This window comes from Lygodium microphyllum, chromosome 21 (genome assembly GCF_053477565.2).
Source record: "Lygodium microphyllum isolate KBCC chromosome 21, Lygodium_microphyllum_v1.1.10, whole genome shotgun sequence".
In the NCBI taxonomy this organism is placed as follows: Eukaryota; Viridiplantae; Streptophyta; class Polypodiopsida; order Schizaeales; family Lygodiaceae; genus Lygodium; species Lygodium microphyllum.
Window position 1 is genome coordinate 99,165,787 of NC_141155.1, and position 15,439 is coordinate 99,181,225.

Below are 15,439 nucleotides of genomic sequence, written 5' to 3' on the forward strand. Positions count from 1 at the left end.
AAAGCTTTGAATGGCAAGTTTCTTGCAATTGCTAAAATTGGATGTCATTTGGAGTTGTGGCATAAGAGATTAGGCCATATGAGTCAAAAAGGACTTGATGTCCTTACCTCTTTGAAGAGGGTTGATGGAAAAGGCTCTAAACTTGATTTTTGTAATGATTGTTAGTTTGGAAAGAAAATGAAAATTTCCTTTTACTCTGGTGTCTCTTGTAAGCCCAATGTCTTGGACTTAGTGCATTTTGATGTATGTAGTATGCCCATGAAATCGTTGGGTGGTGCTGCATATTTTATCTCTTTTATTGATGATTGTTCCAATTTGGGTTTATTTGTTGAAAAAGAAAAGTGAAGTGTTTGCTATTTTTGAAACTTTTCATGCATTTGTGACCACTCAGATAGGTAGAAAGCTGAAATGCTTGAGAACTGACAATGGGGATGAGTTCACATCTATTGAGTTTAAGTCTTTTTGTGACTTGCATGGAATCAAGAGGAAGCTTACAGCCCTTCTTCAAATGGGGTGGTTGAAAGATACAATAGGACTTTATGTGAAAGAGTGTGCTACATGTTGTTCATTGCTAATCTCCCTCATGAATTTTGGGGAGAGGCACTTAAAATCACGGTTCACATTTGCAACCACTCTCCTAACACGTCCTTAAGTAATGGCCTTCCTGAGGAGGTTTGGTCTGGCAAATCGGCCTCATATGACCATTTACGGATATTTGGCTGTGATGCTTTTGTGCATGTTAGAGATGAGCTGAGGAACAAACTTGACCCAAAATCCACCAAAGGTATTTTCATGGGCTATGGTGATGAGGGTGATTTTGGCTATAGAGTATGGTTACCACAGTCCAAGAAAATTGTTCGCAACCATAATGTTGTGTTTAATGAGGCAAAGTTGCTGAAAAGTACTTTAGCTTCTGATGAAGGCATGCAAAATGTCAAATTTCAAAATTCGCAGCCATCTATTACTTCAAATGATGAGCCTCATGATGCTGTACCATAGGCTAAAACTGATGATTAGCCGGTTATTTTTAGCCAAATGATGATGGACAGCAAATAAAAGCACAAGGAGGTCACGGACAGCATGATAGACTTGCTGATTATGAAAATGTAGGTGCTGGCAATGAAAATGAAGGTGTTGTACAGCATGAACAACATGCTGAAAATGGCTTACAGCAACCAATAAATGCTGAAAATAACATACCTCCTGATGTAGACCCAATTTCTGAAAATGTAGATCATTGGGTACGAAAGTCTACACGCTTAAGAAGGCATCCACATAGATATGATCCCCCTTTGTACTATGTGATGCTAAACAGATGAGGGTGAGCCCCTTATATATAAAGAGGCCAAGTCATGCAAATTCAACAATAAGTGGGAGCTAACTATGCAAGAAGAGATTAAATCTATGTATGTTAATGATACTTGGGGTCTTGTGTCGTTGCCCAAAGGAAGAAAGCCTCTTCCAAACAAATGGTTTTACAAAGTAAAGACAATTGATGGGAAACCCAAGTACAAGGCAAGACTGATTGCCAAAGGGTATGCACAGAAGGAAGGGATTGACTTCCAAGAGGTCTTCTCACCTGTTGTGAAGATGACCACTATACGTGTGCTTTTTGCTCTCACTGTTGTATTGAATTTAGAGTTGTACCAAATGGATATGAAAACAGCTTTTCTACATGGTGACATTGATGAGGAAATCTACATGAAATAGCTCGAGGGCTTTGAAGTTCCTAGAAAAGAGCAATTGGTGTGTAAACTAAAATGCAACTTATATGGGCTAAAGCAAGCACCATGGCAATATTACAAAAAGTTTGACACTTTTATGCTCTCTCATAGGTTTACACGTAGTCATGCAGATCCTTGTTTGTACATGAAAAAGGATACATATGGCAATCCCATCGTACTTGTTTTGTATGTGGATGATATGTTGCTAGCTGGGAAAAGAAAGACTAGCTTGGATGCTCTCAAAGATCACCTAAAATCAGCTTTCTCCATGAAAGATTTGGGGAATGCAGAGCATATATTGGGCATGAGGATTTGCAGGGACAAAATGCAAAAATTGATGTTCTTGTCTCAAGAGAAGTACATTGAAAATGTATTGGATAGATTTAGAATGGCTGAAGCTAAGCCTCTTGGGGTGCCCTTACCTCCATATCTTAAGCTTAGTAAAGCCAACAGCCCAAAAGATGGCATGGAAGCCAATGCTATGAAGGGAGTCCCTTATGCATCAACTTGTGGCTCTCTCATGTATGTTATCGTTGCTACTCGTCTAGACATTGCTCATGCAGTGGGAGTTGTCAGCAAGCTTATGTCAAATCCTAGCAAACCACATTGGGAAGCTATCAAGTGTATTCTTCGATACCTAAAGGGTACACAAAGAAAGTGTATTTGCTATGGGTAGGGTGCACTTAGTCTACAGGGTTATTGTGATGTAGACATGGCATGTGACTTGGACACTCACAGGTCCACTAGTGGGTATGTCTTTACATTTGCTAATGGGGCCATTTCTTGGTGCTCCAGGTTGCATAATATTGTAGCATTGAGTACTACTGAAGCTTCTAAGGAAGCTATATGGTTGCGCAAACTTGTAGAGGATCTCGGCATGTCTATGAGTACTCTAGTGTTGGGATGTGATAGCTAGAGTGTTGTGTATCTAGCTAATAATGCCATGTATCATTCATGCACAAAGCATATAGATGTGCGATGTCACTTTATCATACTAATTCTGGAAGATGGTCTATTCACATTGATCAAGATCAAAACACATGGCAACCCTACAGATGTTCTCACTAAAAGTCTAAGCAAGGCTCAGCATGAGCATTTCATATGACTATCGTGAGTTGGTTAGAGGTTCACTTCGGACCTTTAAGTGGGAGGTTGTTGGGATAAAGGTCCTTTATTTACCTCCGTGTATTGTACACATGTATTATTTAGTTGTACATGTGAATGATCCTGCAAACTTGCTCACAAAAAGTCTCTCAATGGAGCGTTTTGCCTTCCTTAGAAAGATGATGGGCGTAGGATGAGATGACCTCTTTTCTCATCCTGTTGTACCTATGTACACTTGTACTTTTTTCTTTTTTTTTTCCCTCCTCACTGAGGCAGATTTTCCTTTTAAGTGGGAGGTTGTTGGGGGTAAAGGCGCCTCTGCCTAGCCACCCATGTATTACTACACTAACAGTACCTACACACTGCATGTGCCAGGTGCCCATCATCACTGTCACTTCATTCTTTATTCTTTTAGTGGCATTTGAATAAAGGGAAGGATGGTCACACATGGTGACTGTTGGAGTTCCCACATTTGGAGTCTCTCTCTCTCTTGCTCCTACTCCTTCCACCATAGCTCTTGCTTCCACTCGTGCTTCCACTTCATGGCTCACCTCCCTTCACTTTCACATCTCCACAATGCCAAAATCCACCGATGACTTTGCAAGGTTCTCAAAGAATACCATTTCTCACAATCTGGCATCACCAATATCTTAGATACGGACAAATGCTGCACCTCTAGTCTCTACCATTCATAGACCTACTGTTAGACACCTAGGATTACCACTCATGGGCCTCCCGAGAGCAACCTCTCATACTTATCATCCTTCTATTGAGAATGGGGTAGATCCTTATAGAGTGAGCAAAATCATCTTGACAAAAATGCGCCAACATGCCACAATAGCACTAATGATAAACTTCCATCCACCTCTAGCAATTATCCTTGGAACATTCAAGAGACCAAGGTTCTTATCACTGCTAAATTGGACTTGGATGACATGATAGAGATTGGAAGCCTACCAGTGCAAATGAGAACAACTGGGCAAAGATTGATATATGTTGGCAAGCAATGTGTGAAGTCAAATGTCCATAGGTTAGCAAGGCAATGCAAGATCCCCTAGAGCCCCATAAGCACAAAATGGAAAACAATTTATGATTACGAGCAACATATCCTATGTGGACATCCATTGTACTGGCATATGAATTTAAGGGAAAGAAGGCTAAGAAGTTGGTGGTATTGTTTGATATACGTGTCTATGATACCATAGATAGTCACATAGGCAAATAGCATGTGGCAAATACAAGGGATGGTGTAGTGGACATGTCTGCAGACCAAGCAGTGACAACCCTCTGTTTGCATGAAAAAGAGTAACCCTCTATTTGCACGAGTAAGAATGTTCCACTAAATATTCATTAATACTAATTCGAAAGAGACAGTGAAGTAACTAATGAATCACTTCTCAAAGATGGTGAGTAGCATTGGAACATAACACACATGGTGCAACCTTGGCAACACTATAATAAGAAAAACTGATCATCAGATTGAGAATGGCCATGTAGGGATGAAAAATTAAAGGGAAGTGAATAAAGTGATGCTCAACTTGCTACCTCCATTCGATTCATCTATGAGGTGGCTACTTCCTCGCGCCAAAGACATAGTTCTTAGGATTTTTTGTTGATGCCAAACATCTTGTTCCTTGTTGTTTCTAAAACCAAGCCTTCTTTATGTTTGAGTAACTAACCATGATTGATGATATTCTGCCATGTGTGAGGAATTTGGAGCACAATCTTGTATCATGGTAGTGAGCCAACATGTGTTTCCACATTCACATGATTGAGAATCCATGTTAATATCATTCTACAAGTTCTAATGTTCAAACAATTTTAAGATTTTGTTCATAAAGAAAAATGTATAGCTTTGAAAGATGATTGTATCTCACCACACAAAAGAAATGAAGTGGTGGAATATTAGTTTACCATTAGAAGAACTGCATGCTGAGACTAGCAAGGATTCTAAAATGACAATATTGTCAATAAGCAATACCATCTACCTTAAGCATCTCTATGCAAAACATATTGTGCAAGAGCATCCCTTTGAGCCTCCACACTATAGTATCTAAAGGCTCCATGAAATGGAAAATTGTGATTTGCAAATCCTTGTGCATTCATAGTCGATCACATCTTGTCCATCAATGTAGACAATGTTCAATGCATAACAAACCACAACACATTTTGCAAGAAACTCAATGAGGGACATGATATTTTTCCATTAAAATATCACCAACGTTGTTTCAAGCGGCCAAAAGCCCACTCAACAACACTTCTAGTAGAGGAAACAATTTAGTTGTGATCTCTTTTAAGATCATTTTGTGGCAATCAATACGGTATCATCAGCCAATTATGCAAAGCATATCCAGCATTGAATATAATGCACTCCGTAAGGGAAATATAGCATCTATGAATTCAAGTCCCGACAAATACTCCCTGTTAAGCACTAGTTCATAAAATCCAAAGTTGTAGAAGACATGACTATCATGTGTTGCTCCAAGCCATCCGGCATAAACATCCAAAGACCACTAGTTCATGTCAACAATGCACTCTACTGACATGGAGTAGTTTTTGTTTGTAGTACTTACACCCCAGGCTTTTCCATGTTCACATGCATGACATCCAAAGCCCCGCAACAATTTGGCAATCCCTTGTGCAACATAAACCTTCTTTCACTCTAGTGATGCTTTCTGCATGTCATGGCCTTCAGATAAAAGCATGATTTGTGTTCCAAAACAGCATCAACAAATTTACGCATGATCTTGGAGAATGTGGCTTTTCCGACCCCAAAGTTCTCACTAACCTCTATTTAGCATGTGCCACTAGCAAGATCAAGCACTCCAATAGCAACCATTTTCTTGATAGGTATAGCTCTGCTACATATTGTTTTCATAGGGTAAGGAATGTCTCCTTGTCTCAAGTGATCATGCAATATGTCTAAAAGTCACATATACAAGCTAGCAAGAAATGAAGTACCTCCCTAAAGTGAGCATCATCACCTCTCATTGCTCGAGTGTAAAAGTTCCACCAATTGATGGAACAAGGCTTGACATAATAGACAAAAAGAGGAAATTTTGCACAGCTCTCTAATACAACACCTTGAATTGCCAACATGATCAATAGAATGCATGCATACAATAAAGTGAAATTAGGCTGCATCAAAGGCATGGACATGTATTTGCATGGCATCTATTTCCATGCCATCACATTTGGCATCTTGCTCATCATTCCGAATTGACATCACATTCTTCCAATACATGTTAACCACAATCAAGCACAACACTATAGCATGTTTTATCACAATAGGAACTTGTTCAAGATACACCATATGAAAAGAGTTTTTTTCGGCTCATGCACTAACTATATGTAATTTCTTGAAAGTAAAGTCATTGCAAAGTGGTGGTATCTTGTGCTCTGTTGAATGCAAATCCTTAGGAACAATTGCCTTGAACCTTGAAAGTCCTCAAGTTTGCATGTTTTATTAAATTATGGAAGACATTGACTTGTGAAATAATTAGCATCACATTGTAATGCAACACTAAATCATCAAGAGTTGATTTATATTGCATGAATCTTTTTGCTAATTCCGATCGAGTGTTTCAATTTTTGCATTTAGAGAGGTTGAACAACATCATAGAACATACATTTCTATAGAGAATTCCATGTCCTCTGTACCGCATTAGTGCATGCACACACATGAACTTCTGCTCATGTCCTCAATTCCAACAAAGATGTAAGCTAATGAGAACTAGCCATATGTTGCATGGACAATTAAATAAGGTATAGAGTATCAGAATGTGCAAACCCTATATCAAATCTAAAAACATATCAAATACCACAAATCTAGAATAACATCACTTTTTGTATTCTTTGTTACATGTACAAACTGGATGTCCTATATGCATGCATGGACCATCCATATTCGCATAACAACATGTTGTGAAGGCACATGACTGCATATTGGAGCTCTTGTTTGCATTGGCTCTATGCACAACCATCTTCACTGCAAAAGCATCGTACTGCATCTATATGTGTTCGTCATCAATTCATATACATCATTATCATCCACAGTTTTCAGCATGTAGAATTGTGTATGTACACGTGCCAATCTGTTTGAAGAATATGTAAAGCATATTTCAGTCAGATCAAAAGAGTAGCCCATGTTCCCTACTCGTGTATGCATTCATTGGGATAGGCATCTCATACAAGTTGTTTCGGGAGGAACAACAAGGTTAATGTTCTCTGCAATCAGGCAAAGCCATGCTTGAAGTGTCTCTCTCAGGATTTGAAGGGAGGTATTAATGCAATGCAGGTATAAAGCCATGAATTTCAATATGTTAGTATTGTCCATGGTTAGAGGTATGCCCTCTTTTCCTGCATCTGGTTGCATTCACATGTATAAAGAAAAAAAAAATTGCAAACTGCTAGGAGCCATTTGTAAATAGTTAAGTAGGTTGGATAGATGCTAGTCATACCATTTGGGCTTGTATTGAAATCAATTTCTGCAATTCTTTTGTTTTTCCTTTCAGCCAAGTGTCTGCAGGCAACATTTGCACATAATGGATGCACATGCCTTTCGCACCTTTTGCAACAGAAATGTGCAATTTGATGGAAGAGTCACTGAAAAACAAATGTTTTGGTTGCATGCAGGTAAATCTGGGACAATGCATGTAGCCATCGCACTACATGATGTACATCACCATCATCTATCACATGTCAAACATGTCTACAATCAAAGGCTGATGCTAATTTGGTCTCTGTTCAAGTATGTCTTAGTATGAAACTTTGCAGGTGGAAGTAGAGGGCCCAGCATTAGCCAGCACAACTCATGACAGTAAACCTTGCGTTCGATCTCTCAATTTTAGCATTTGATCTGAACATTCATCTTGAACTCCTATGACAAAGGTGGTTTTGGCATTCACTGCATTTGCACTTTGGAGTAAGACAAATCCCTCACAGCGAGAAAAAAAACCAAACTATTGCAGTGAAAGCGAATGGTGTTGTACATGCAGTGAAAGCAAATGATGAAGTGCATTCCCTCCTTTAACCTACCCAAATGGAGGTTCTGACATTGCATGCCAGTCTGCTGCTACTCACTGGTCTTTGAACTTTATCCCTTGCTGCCCCAACAACAAGTAGATTAGTGCAATTGATCCATTGCGTGTTGTGCGAGCATCACGCCAGTGGGCCACACGTAGCGAGGACAAGCCTAGAGAAAAGGTCAAATGAGAGACGAGCGCAAGAATTTTCCAAGCATGAAAGACACTCTTGGATTGCTCATGGCACACCCACAAGGGATCAACACTTAAGCATTTACGAGAGGAAGGTTGGAACTTGGGATCACAACTTACAATGAGGCACACTTTGAGATTAATCATGATCAGTTGCACATAAGTAGACTAGGACTAGGATGTGCAAGTAAACTACACAGCTAAATTATGATTATTGAGAAACACACACACAGACACACACAATCATCGAAAAATAAATACTGTTGAAAAATTAGAGGTATAAAAATGAATTTTAAAATACGCCTCTTTAGCAATTGTGTTGTGTGGTCCAATGGTCAAGACTCTAGACCCTAAAGTCTAGGTCATGCAATCGAGCTGCCTTTAATTTTTTATTTTCCCTAATTCAAAAAGTCCTCGTTTTCTCCCAAGTTTGGAAAGTTGAGGGTTCGAGCTCCTCTAATTTTTTAATATCCCTATTTCAAAGAGTCCGCATTGTCCCATGTTTGGACTTCAACTTTCCAATGCCTTTAGAAAGAAAATTTATAAAAGGGCATCTAGGTTGAACCAAATAAAATAAGACATGCCTCTTAAGACTGAATAAGAAAAAAGCTTATAAATGGGGGTTTGAAATTATAACCTTGTTTACATAGCCCAGAACTTCAACAATTAGGCCAAATACTATTGCTTTGGCTATGAGATACTTTTTTTAACTTCTTTATTCTCATATCTATTTTTTCGACCACCACCATATCCTAGCTTACTTCATTGTCCTAGTTTGCTAGCATGTCCTAGATTAAGCCAAAATCATGTGTGCCATGTCTCATTGGAAAAGTGTAATGGGATGAGGTGCATTTGAGGTGTTGACACGGAGGACGTCATAATAGATGATGTCATCACCACCTTCAAGGTTGGGAAGAGAAAAATAATGTTAACTATTAGCCTATGTGGAGAGGAAGAAAAGTAGCACAAAAGAGGGTGTTTTGCCACCACATGACTTCCATGAAGACAGTTGACTAAGAATTCACATGGATTTAGCTTTGGAAGAAGGAAAAGCAAAGAAGAAGATCAGATGGCAGAGAGATATAAAGAGGAAAGGTGTTAATCTCCCTTTCTCTCACTTATACTCTCTCACATCTATCATGTTGTAAGATCATCAGGTGTAAGGTTTATGGCCTACAGGGTCGATCAATCCCAAAAATATGAACGAGCACGTTTACATGAAACAACCTTTACCCCTTGTGTATTGATAGCTCCTGCTGAAACGACTCTTCAGATTTTCCTCTCTACTGTGTATGACCAACTTCCTAAGCCAAATGATTGACGGAGAAGTCAATGAGTGAATCACCCAAGATGCTCAACATCCAGTGCAGTCACTTCGCTTCATGTAGGGACTGCATGTATAAACCAAAGTGATTGTTTCCACCTCACCATAATGATGGCAAGCAAGGGACCCCATAGCCTCTCGCTTCCACATTTTTTGACCTTTCAGAAAGTCAGATGAACAGACCTGCAGGCCATCTATACATAATAAATGCAGGAGTCATTGCAAATGCTTGGACAACATGAAAGCGTGCAGTGTTCCCAACCAAGCAAATGTGGTCCCATCACTTGGGCTGTTATCAATAGGATCCTCCTCTCTTGGTTTTAGGGTCTCAACTTTTCTGGCCTACGTACACAATTGGGACCAGAGAAGCATCTTCTTTCATTCACTGTTAACCTGAGTCTGGTTTTCCAAACAGCTAATGGGGAATACCACAGCATACAAGCTTTTATTGCAGCCATGTGCTGTTATGCACCCAGTGTTCAAACTTCCTGAAGCAGATATGCATGTGGTCTTAGATAGCTAACTTGATCCTCCTCTTCCGTGGACTGAGAAAGCGGCTTACCCTTGTACTGCTAAATCACGGTGCACATAGCATTATATCTCAGCCTGATCCTTAAATCCACTCTGCCCTGAGAATGACAAACTGAAGATCAACTAAACCACTTGCCACTACAATGCCACAGCATGTATTTCCAACAAAACAGTAGCACCCCATCCGAGTCATCTTGAACCTGTGAAAGAGCTGAGAGCTTCAGATCCGAATTTTGTGCCTCGCCACAAACCATGGTACAGTTACTAAAAGTAACAACACCCCATTTTAGATAAATTTTAAACCTGCTGAATTGGAACCACGATTTCAATTGCGACCTGTAACAGAATTGCTTCTCCAAATTACACATTGTTTGCACAGATAATAACCCTCACTGCCATGATACTCCTGCTGAAGAGCTTTAAATCAAAGCCACTAGACAAAGCTTTTATTGGATTGCCCACCATAAGGTCATCTAAGTCATGCTCCTGGCATCATTTTTTCAAACCCCTTCAAACATGTTAATTTTGCTCATGATTTCCAGAGTTATGCCATTAACAAGAATTAACTCCACAACATCAGTGTGGATACAGTAACAAGAGGTAGATGCAACATCATCCGATACAATTTATTACCAAAAGACCATGATTATAACAAGCTTCAAGCAACTCAATATTAAGGTATCTACTGCCAAAAACAAGTCTCCACACAAGAGATGTTAAAAAGTTGTTGCATTTCAACTTGCTGAGCCAGAAGAAAAACTTGTCATACTTGTGCCTAATGACTGATCCAGGAACAAGCAACAAAGCATCCACATTACTGCCTAAAATACATGCAAACACCTGTAACAGGTTACAAGCCTAGGCAATTCAATAGTTTTAATAGAACACACATGACTTGAGCACCCATTTCAAACTTGCTGAATCATAGAACATAAACCTGCCATGCCACACTCATCCATCTCGGATGGGCATATAATAGCAAAACTCTTGCAAAACTAGCTCACCTATACCCTACTATGCACCAATCACTAATGGCACCCAAAACATGGCCCTACACACTCCCACGCAAAAGATTTTAATGATCAAACCAGAGATTGATGTGAACAAAACCACAAAATAAGAACACAACAAACTATACAGAACCAAGAAACCACATACTACAGTAGTTAGCCCATGCCAAGTTGTAAGGGTAGCTCATGTAACAACAATAAACTATCCAAGCATCAGATTACAGTTTCCACCTTTTAATGCTCCAACAATCATACATTGGTCACATACACCTTGTAGCAAGTGACTGTACAAGTTGTAGAAACATGTGTCTGAACATCAGCTTAAACAACCTGAGAACTACTGAAAACAGTAGCAAACAATCAATAATGTCACAATCTCACATATTTCAGAGTCACATGTAAGAGTAAAGCAAGTATTCAACCAAATACTGGTGTCACACTGTTGAACACATGAGGATGAATAGGACAATCCCTAACTATTCAATAACAAGTTTCCCAACCTTCACCATCCATGTCTTTAAGCAATTTAGCTTAACAACATACAAGAGTGACAGCCCAGTCAGGCAGCAAAAGTATCAAAGTCCTACATATTTAGTCACATGTGAGAGTAATGCGTGATTTCAAGCAATAATTTGACACTACATGGGCCTATGCCAAACTATTCAATGCTATATTTTCCAGCCTTTAGCATCCATCTCTGTAAAGCAAACAAAATCTTGTAATTACTTTCCATTCACATGCAATGGTGCTTGTCTTAATGGCACACGACAAACTGTAAACTTGGACATGGGAGAGTATTGATCGTGAAACAACTAGAAATAGACTTGACTTAGTCAGTGGTTAAGCAGCACTTTATAAAGATACAGGCAGCCTGCGAAGACTGCCTCGAGTTCAATGAACGATGGCCTACATGTTCATGACATTCTGGCTCATGACTTTCTGTAGTCAGCATGTAGCAGCTAGCAGCACTGCTAAGTAAACTGCTATGTCATCAGAACACAATAGTATAATAAACTAATAGTCATTACTTATCCGAGTCCACTTTCATTGCACCAACGTGTTGCATCAAGATGCATCCACATAAACCAACTTGTGAGAATTATCTTATGGGCATAAAGAACATCCTTTGCATCACATTTATATTAGCTAGTTTCTTAGTCGGAACCTTATAAAATGTAGTAAGACTATATCAAAAGCTTCTGGACGGGCTAATCGCAGGACTGTTAGATCTGAGGGCCCAGATTATAGTCATTATTGGGCTCTCTTTAGGTATCGGATCGCCTCTTCCCATTAGCTATGATTTTTTAACATAAATGACTAGGTCTACTGCTAAGCTTTAATTACGTACAGTTCATTGAATATTCTGGGAATTCACCCCTTCTTTAACTTCCGGGCTTTCTTTGTACCCCACACTTCCATTCTAGCCATGGGACAGCCACATGGTGCTCGAAAAACAAGCACTGCTCTCCCATTTGGGGGGGCCATCTGCCTTAACTCAGCCTCTAGCTCCTTGTGATCCTCTCCAAGCTCCACACCACCTGTCCATAGGAGATTTTGTCCCACTGGCGGGGCTGACTTTATGCATTGCTCAGATTCCAATTGGATGTCAAACTCCATAGCCTTCTTAAGACCTCTGCAGTGTGGATTGTTACATTTCCGTGCCTTGTACTTGTAGAACTCCCAGCCACCGACGCCTATACCAAACATGAGAAGGGAACCTGCAATATATGCAATAGGCACATGATATACTATCTCCCCGATTAACAAGAATGTTATGGGGAGAAACTCTGCTGCCTCCACGCAGATGTATGTGAAATATGGCGTGAATAGGAACCCACAAGCACCCAGCACCAAAAGAAGAATGACCACATCGACTGCTGCAGCTGAGGACCGTTCACATAATGAAGGAAAGGGCACTTGCTTCTTAGGCTTTGCGCCATACTTCTGATGGGAAGATGAATGGTCTGAGGCCGCAAGTGAGTTTGCCATCATCTGGTGCTGCTCAAAAGCTTTGCAAAATTCAATGAGGCCTCTGCAATCTACCATCATTGTTAACAGCTTAATTTGGCAGTAGTAGGCAATTTTTTGTTCTCCGGCCGTGCAACTGGTGTTTTAGGCTGCAATTTCGGTCTTCCAGAAATGCGAGGAATTATTGTCTGCCCCGGTCCAACGCAGGATTAATTTTAGATTGCGTGCTGCTGTGCAACACAGGATTAACAGTGTTGCCTGGAAGTTGAGCAAGACAGAGAAACGTGATAATAAGATGAGGTATTGTCAACACAATCAAGAAGAACTACCTGACTGCAAATACGTTGATACAGATTTAGGGCAAACTTTGACAGGCGCTCGATCAGAACGACCAAAAATTCCCCAAAAGCACCAGGTTCTCGGAAAACCTTCTTGAGACTCTGAGGAGAGATGGTTTGCTGAGCCCGGGAGGGAATCCAGAGGCAGCAGGGCGCTAGTGGATCGGGAGGAGAACGTTTCCGATGGCAGGCGGCCTCATCCAGTTGTCACTGCGAGCGAGCGCGATCTTGCAAGAAGCTTCAACGGAAGGGCGCTATTCTCGAAGCAAGATGGGGTCACGGAGAGGCATGTAAGATGAAGATGGATATCAGTCTGTGAGAGAGAGAGAGAGAGAGAGAGAGAGAGAGAGAACAGATCTGAAGAAGAAAAGGAGTAGGAAGAAGAAGTGCCGGTCGGTGAACGAGAAAGAGAGAAAAAAAGGCTGAAAGAAAGGAGAATTTTGGGGGATGTGGAGAGAAGAAGAAGAAGAAGAAGACAAGTGGAGCACCCTCTGTTTCTGTGGTCATATGACCGCGTCTCAAGGCTCTCCCATGACAGCGACGTGGCATTACCATGTGAACGGGGCCTTAGCACGCAACCGTTCCCCCTTCGTGTTTGTCATCACTACCGGTGCGTTCCCACCAGCTGCACACAGATGATAATTTGCCCTGAGCTAATTAAAGTTCTCAAGATGGCCTCACTAAGTTGTAGAGAGAGGCACACACATCCCACTCTCTCAAACAATCCCTCATGCCCCGCCCAGGCTCTGAGAAGGGGTGTTAGCGATCAGAGCCAGGCAATCCAGTCGGACTGTAGCCAGGCTGTACAGTCGGACTGCCACGTGGCAGTCCGGCCTGGTACAGTACAGTCGGCTGCATTTAATGCAGCCGACAAGCAATTATTTGGCGCCCAGTTCTTGGCTATTTATAGCCGTGATTTCCAACAATCTCCCACACTCTTCTGCTCGCAGATTACAGACTGGAGGCTCGCACAGATTCCGTCTCTGTTCGCAGATTTCAAACAGGAGATCGTGCAGACTGTAGCGGACTTTGAGATGAACAGCAGGTTGCATCGTCGAGGTGGAGACACGCAGTCTAGCGCACTGCGCCCGTGTATATATCTGCATATCTTTGTATACAGCACACTTTATACAGCAGATCTTCATCTTCCACTGTCTCTTTCTCTCTCTTCTCTCTGCGTTCTCTCTCTCTCTCAGTCCTACGCTTCCGCACCGCTGCTTCTTACATTGGACTACAAAGAGCACCAAACCAATCAAGTGACTTCTCTCCAAAGCCCTAAACAACAACCTTGTTCTCCTCCCACATCATCAAGGCCCATCAACCATATCCAAATCAATCCCAATGGGAGTTTAGATTTAGCAATTTTCGGCCCCCCCAATATCCAAGCTAAACAATCTACACTTATGTGGCTTATTTTGCTTAAAGCTACATGGACAATAGAAAAAGTGAAGAATGTGATTAACAGAGATAGGTTGTGTCCCAAATGTAAGTTTGAAAGTGAAAACGTCTCACATTTGTTCGTGTCTTGCAAGTTTAATGGGGATTTCTTATACTTCATTAACTACATCATCATCCCTACTCCATTACCTAGAAAGAGCTACTAATTGGGGAAGCCAATGGTTTTTGCATTGAAGTTTGAAATTTTCTCAAAGTCCATGTTTTGTGGCATATCTACCTTCGAAGAAATGAAGCTCTATTTCAACATTCCTTTTCTTTTGTTGTACACTCATTAAAATGATCTCTTATTTTATAGGCTGATGTAGTAAAGCAAGGTATTATCAACCACTCCAGCAACAAGCGAAGGAAAAAAATACTAATTTCACATGAAGAATTAAACATGCCCAATTGGACTCTAATATAGTTTATTACCTTTGATATAGCTAATTGCCTCCACCATGTAAAGAATGTCCCCCTCAAATTACTAAGCATTAGCATTCTGTGCGTGATTTGCACGCGTGGAATGCTAGGCTGCTTTGCGGCAACTTTGCTGCCATAAAGCGGCTAGTAAAACAATCCATTTCTCCTCTTTCCCTCTCCTCTTTTCTCTCTTTGTTTCTAATATTTTTACTTGCTCTCTCTCTCTCTCAATTCCCTGTCTAATTTTCTCTCTCTCTTTCTGCCTTGTTTTTCTTCTCTCCTAGTTTTCCCTCTCTCTCTCTCCCATTTTTTCTCTCCCCACTTTTCTTCTTTCTCTCTCTCTCTCCCCTTTTATTCTCCCCCTCTC

The 15,439-nt window shown here is 40.7% G+C and overlaps 1 protein-coding gene across 3 annotated transcripts; it reads right to left on the reverse strand.

The window, feature by feature from the left end:
• Positions 1 to 8,718: 8,718 nt before the first annotated feature.
• Positions 8,719 to 13,652, reverse strand: LOC148018347 (uncharacterized protein At5g19025-like). Of its 3 annotated transcripts, none has more exons than XM_087661785.1 (2): positions 13,207 to 13,652; positions 8,719 to 13,065 (listed from the first exon to the last, which is right to left on the reverse strand). In XM_087661785.1, the coding sequence occupies exon 2, from the start codon at positions 12,956 to 12,958 to the stop codon at positions 12,281 to 12,283; it is 678 nt and encodes a 225-aa protein (XP_087517911.1). In that variant the 5' UTR covers positions 12,959 to 13,065; positions 13,207 to 13,652; the 3' UTR covers positions 8,719 to 12,280. The 3 variants fall into 3 exon arrangements, with proteins under 3 accessions (XP_087517911.1, XP_087517909.1, XP_087517910.1); XM_087661783.1 differs by having other exon boundaries at positions 8,719 to 13,104; XM_087661784.1 differs by having other exon boundaries at positions 8,719 to 13,107.
• Positions 13,653 to 15,439: the final 1,787 nt, after the last annotated feature.

Excerpts from the sequence above, each read along its gene's own strand:
- LOC148018347 (XM_087661785.1), bottom strand. The coding sequence starts at position 12,958 with ATGATGGTAGATTGCAGAGGCCTCATTGAATTTTGCAAAGCTTTTGAG.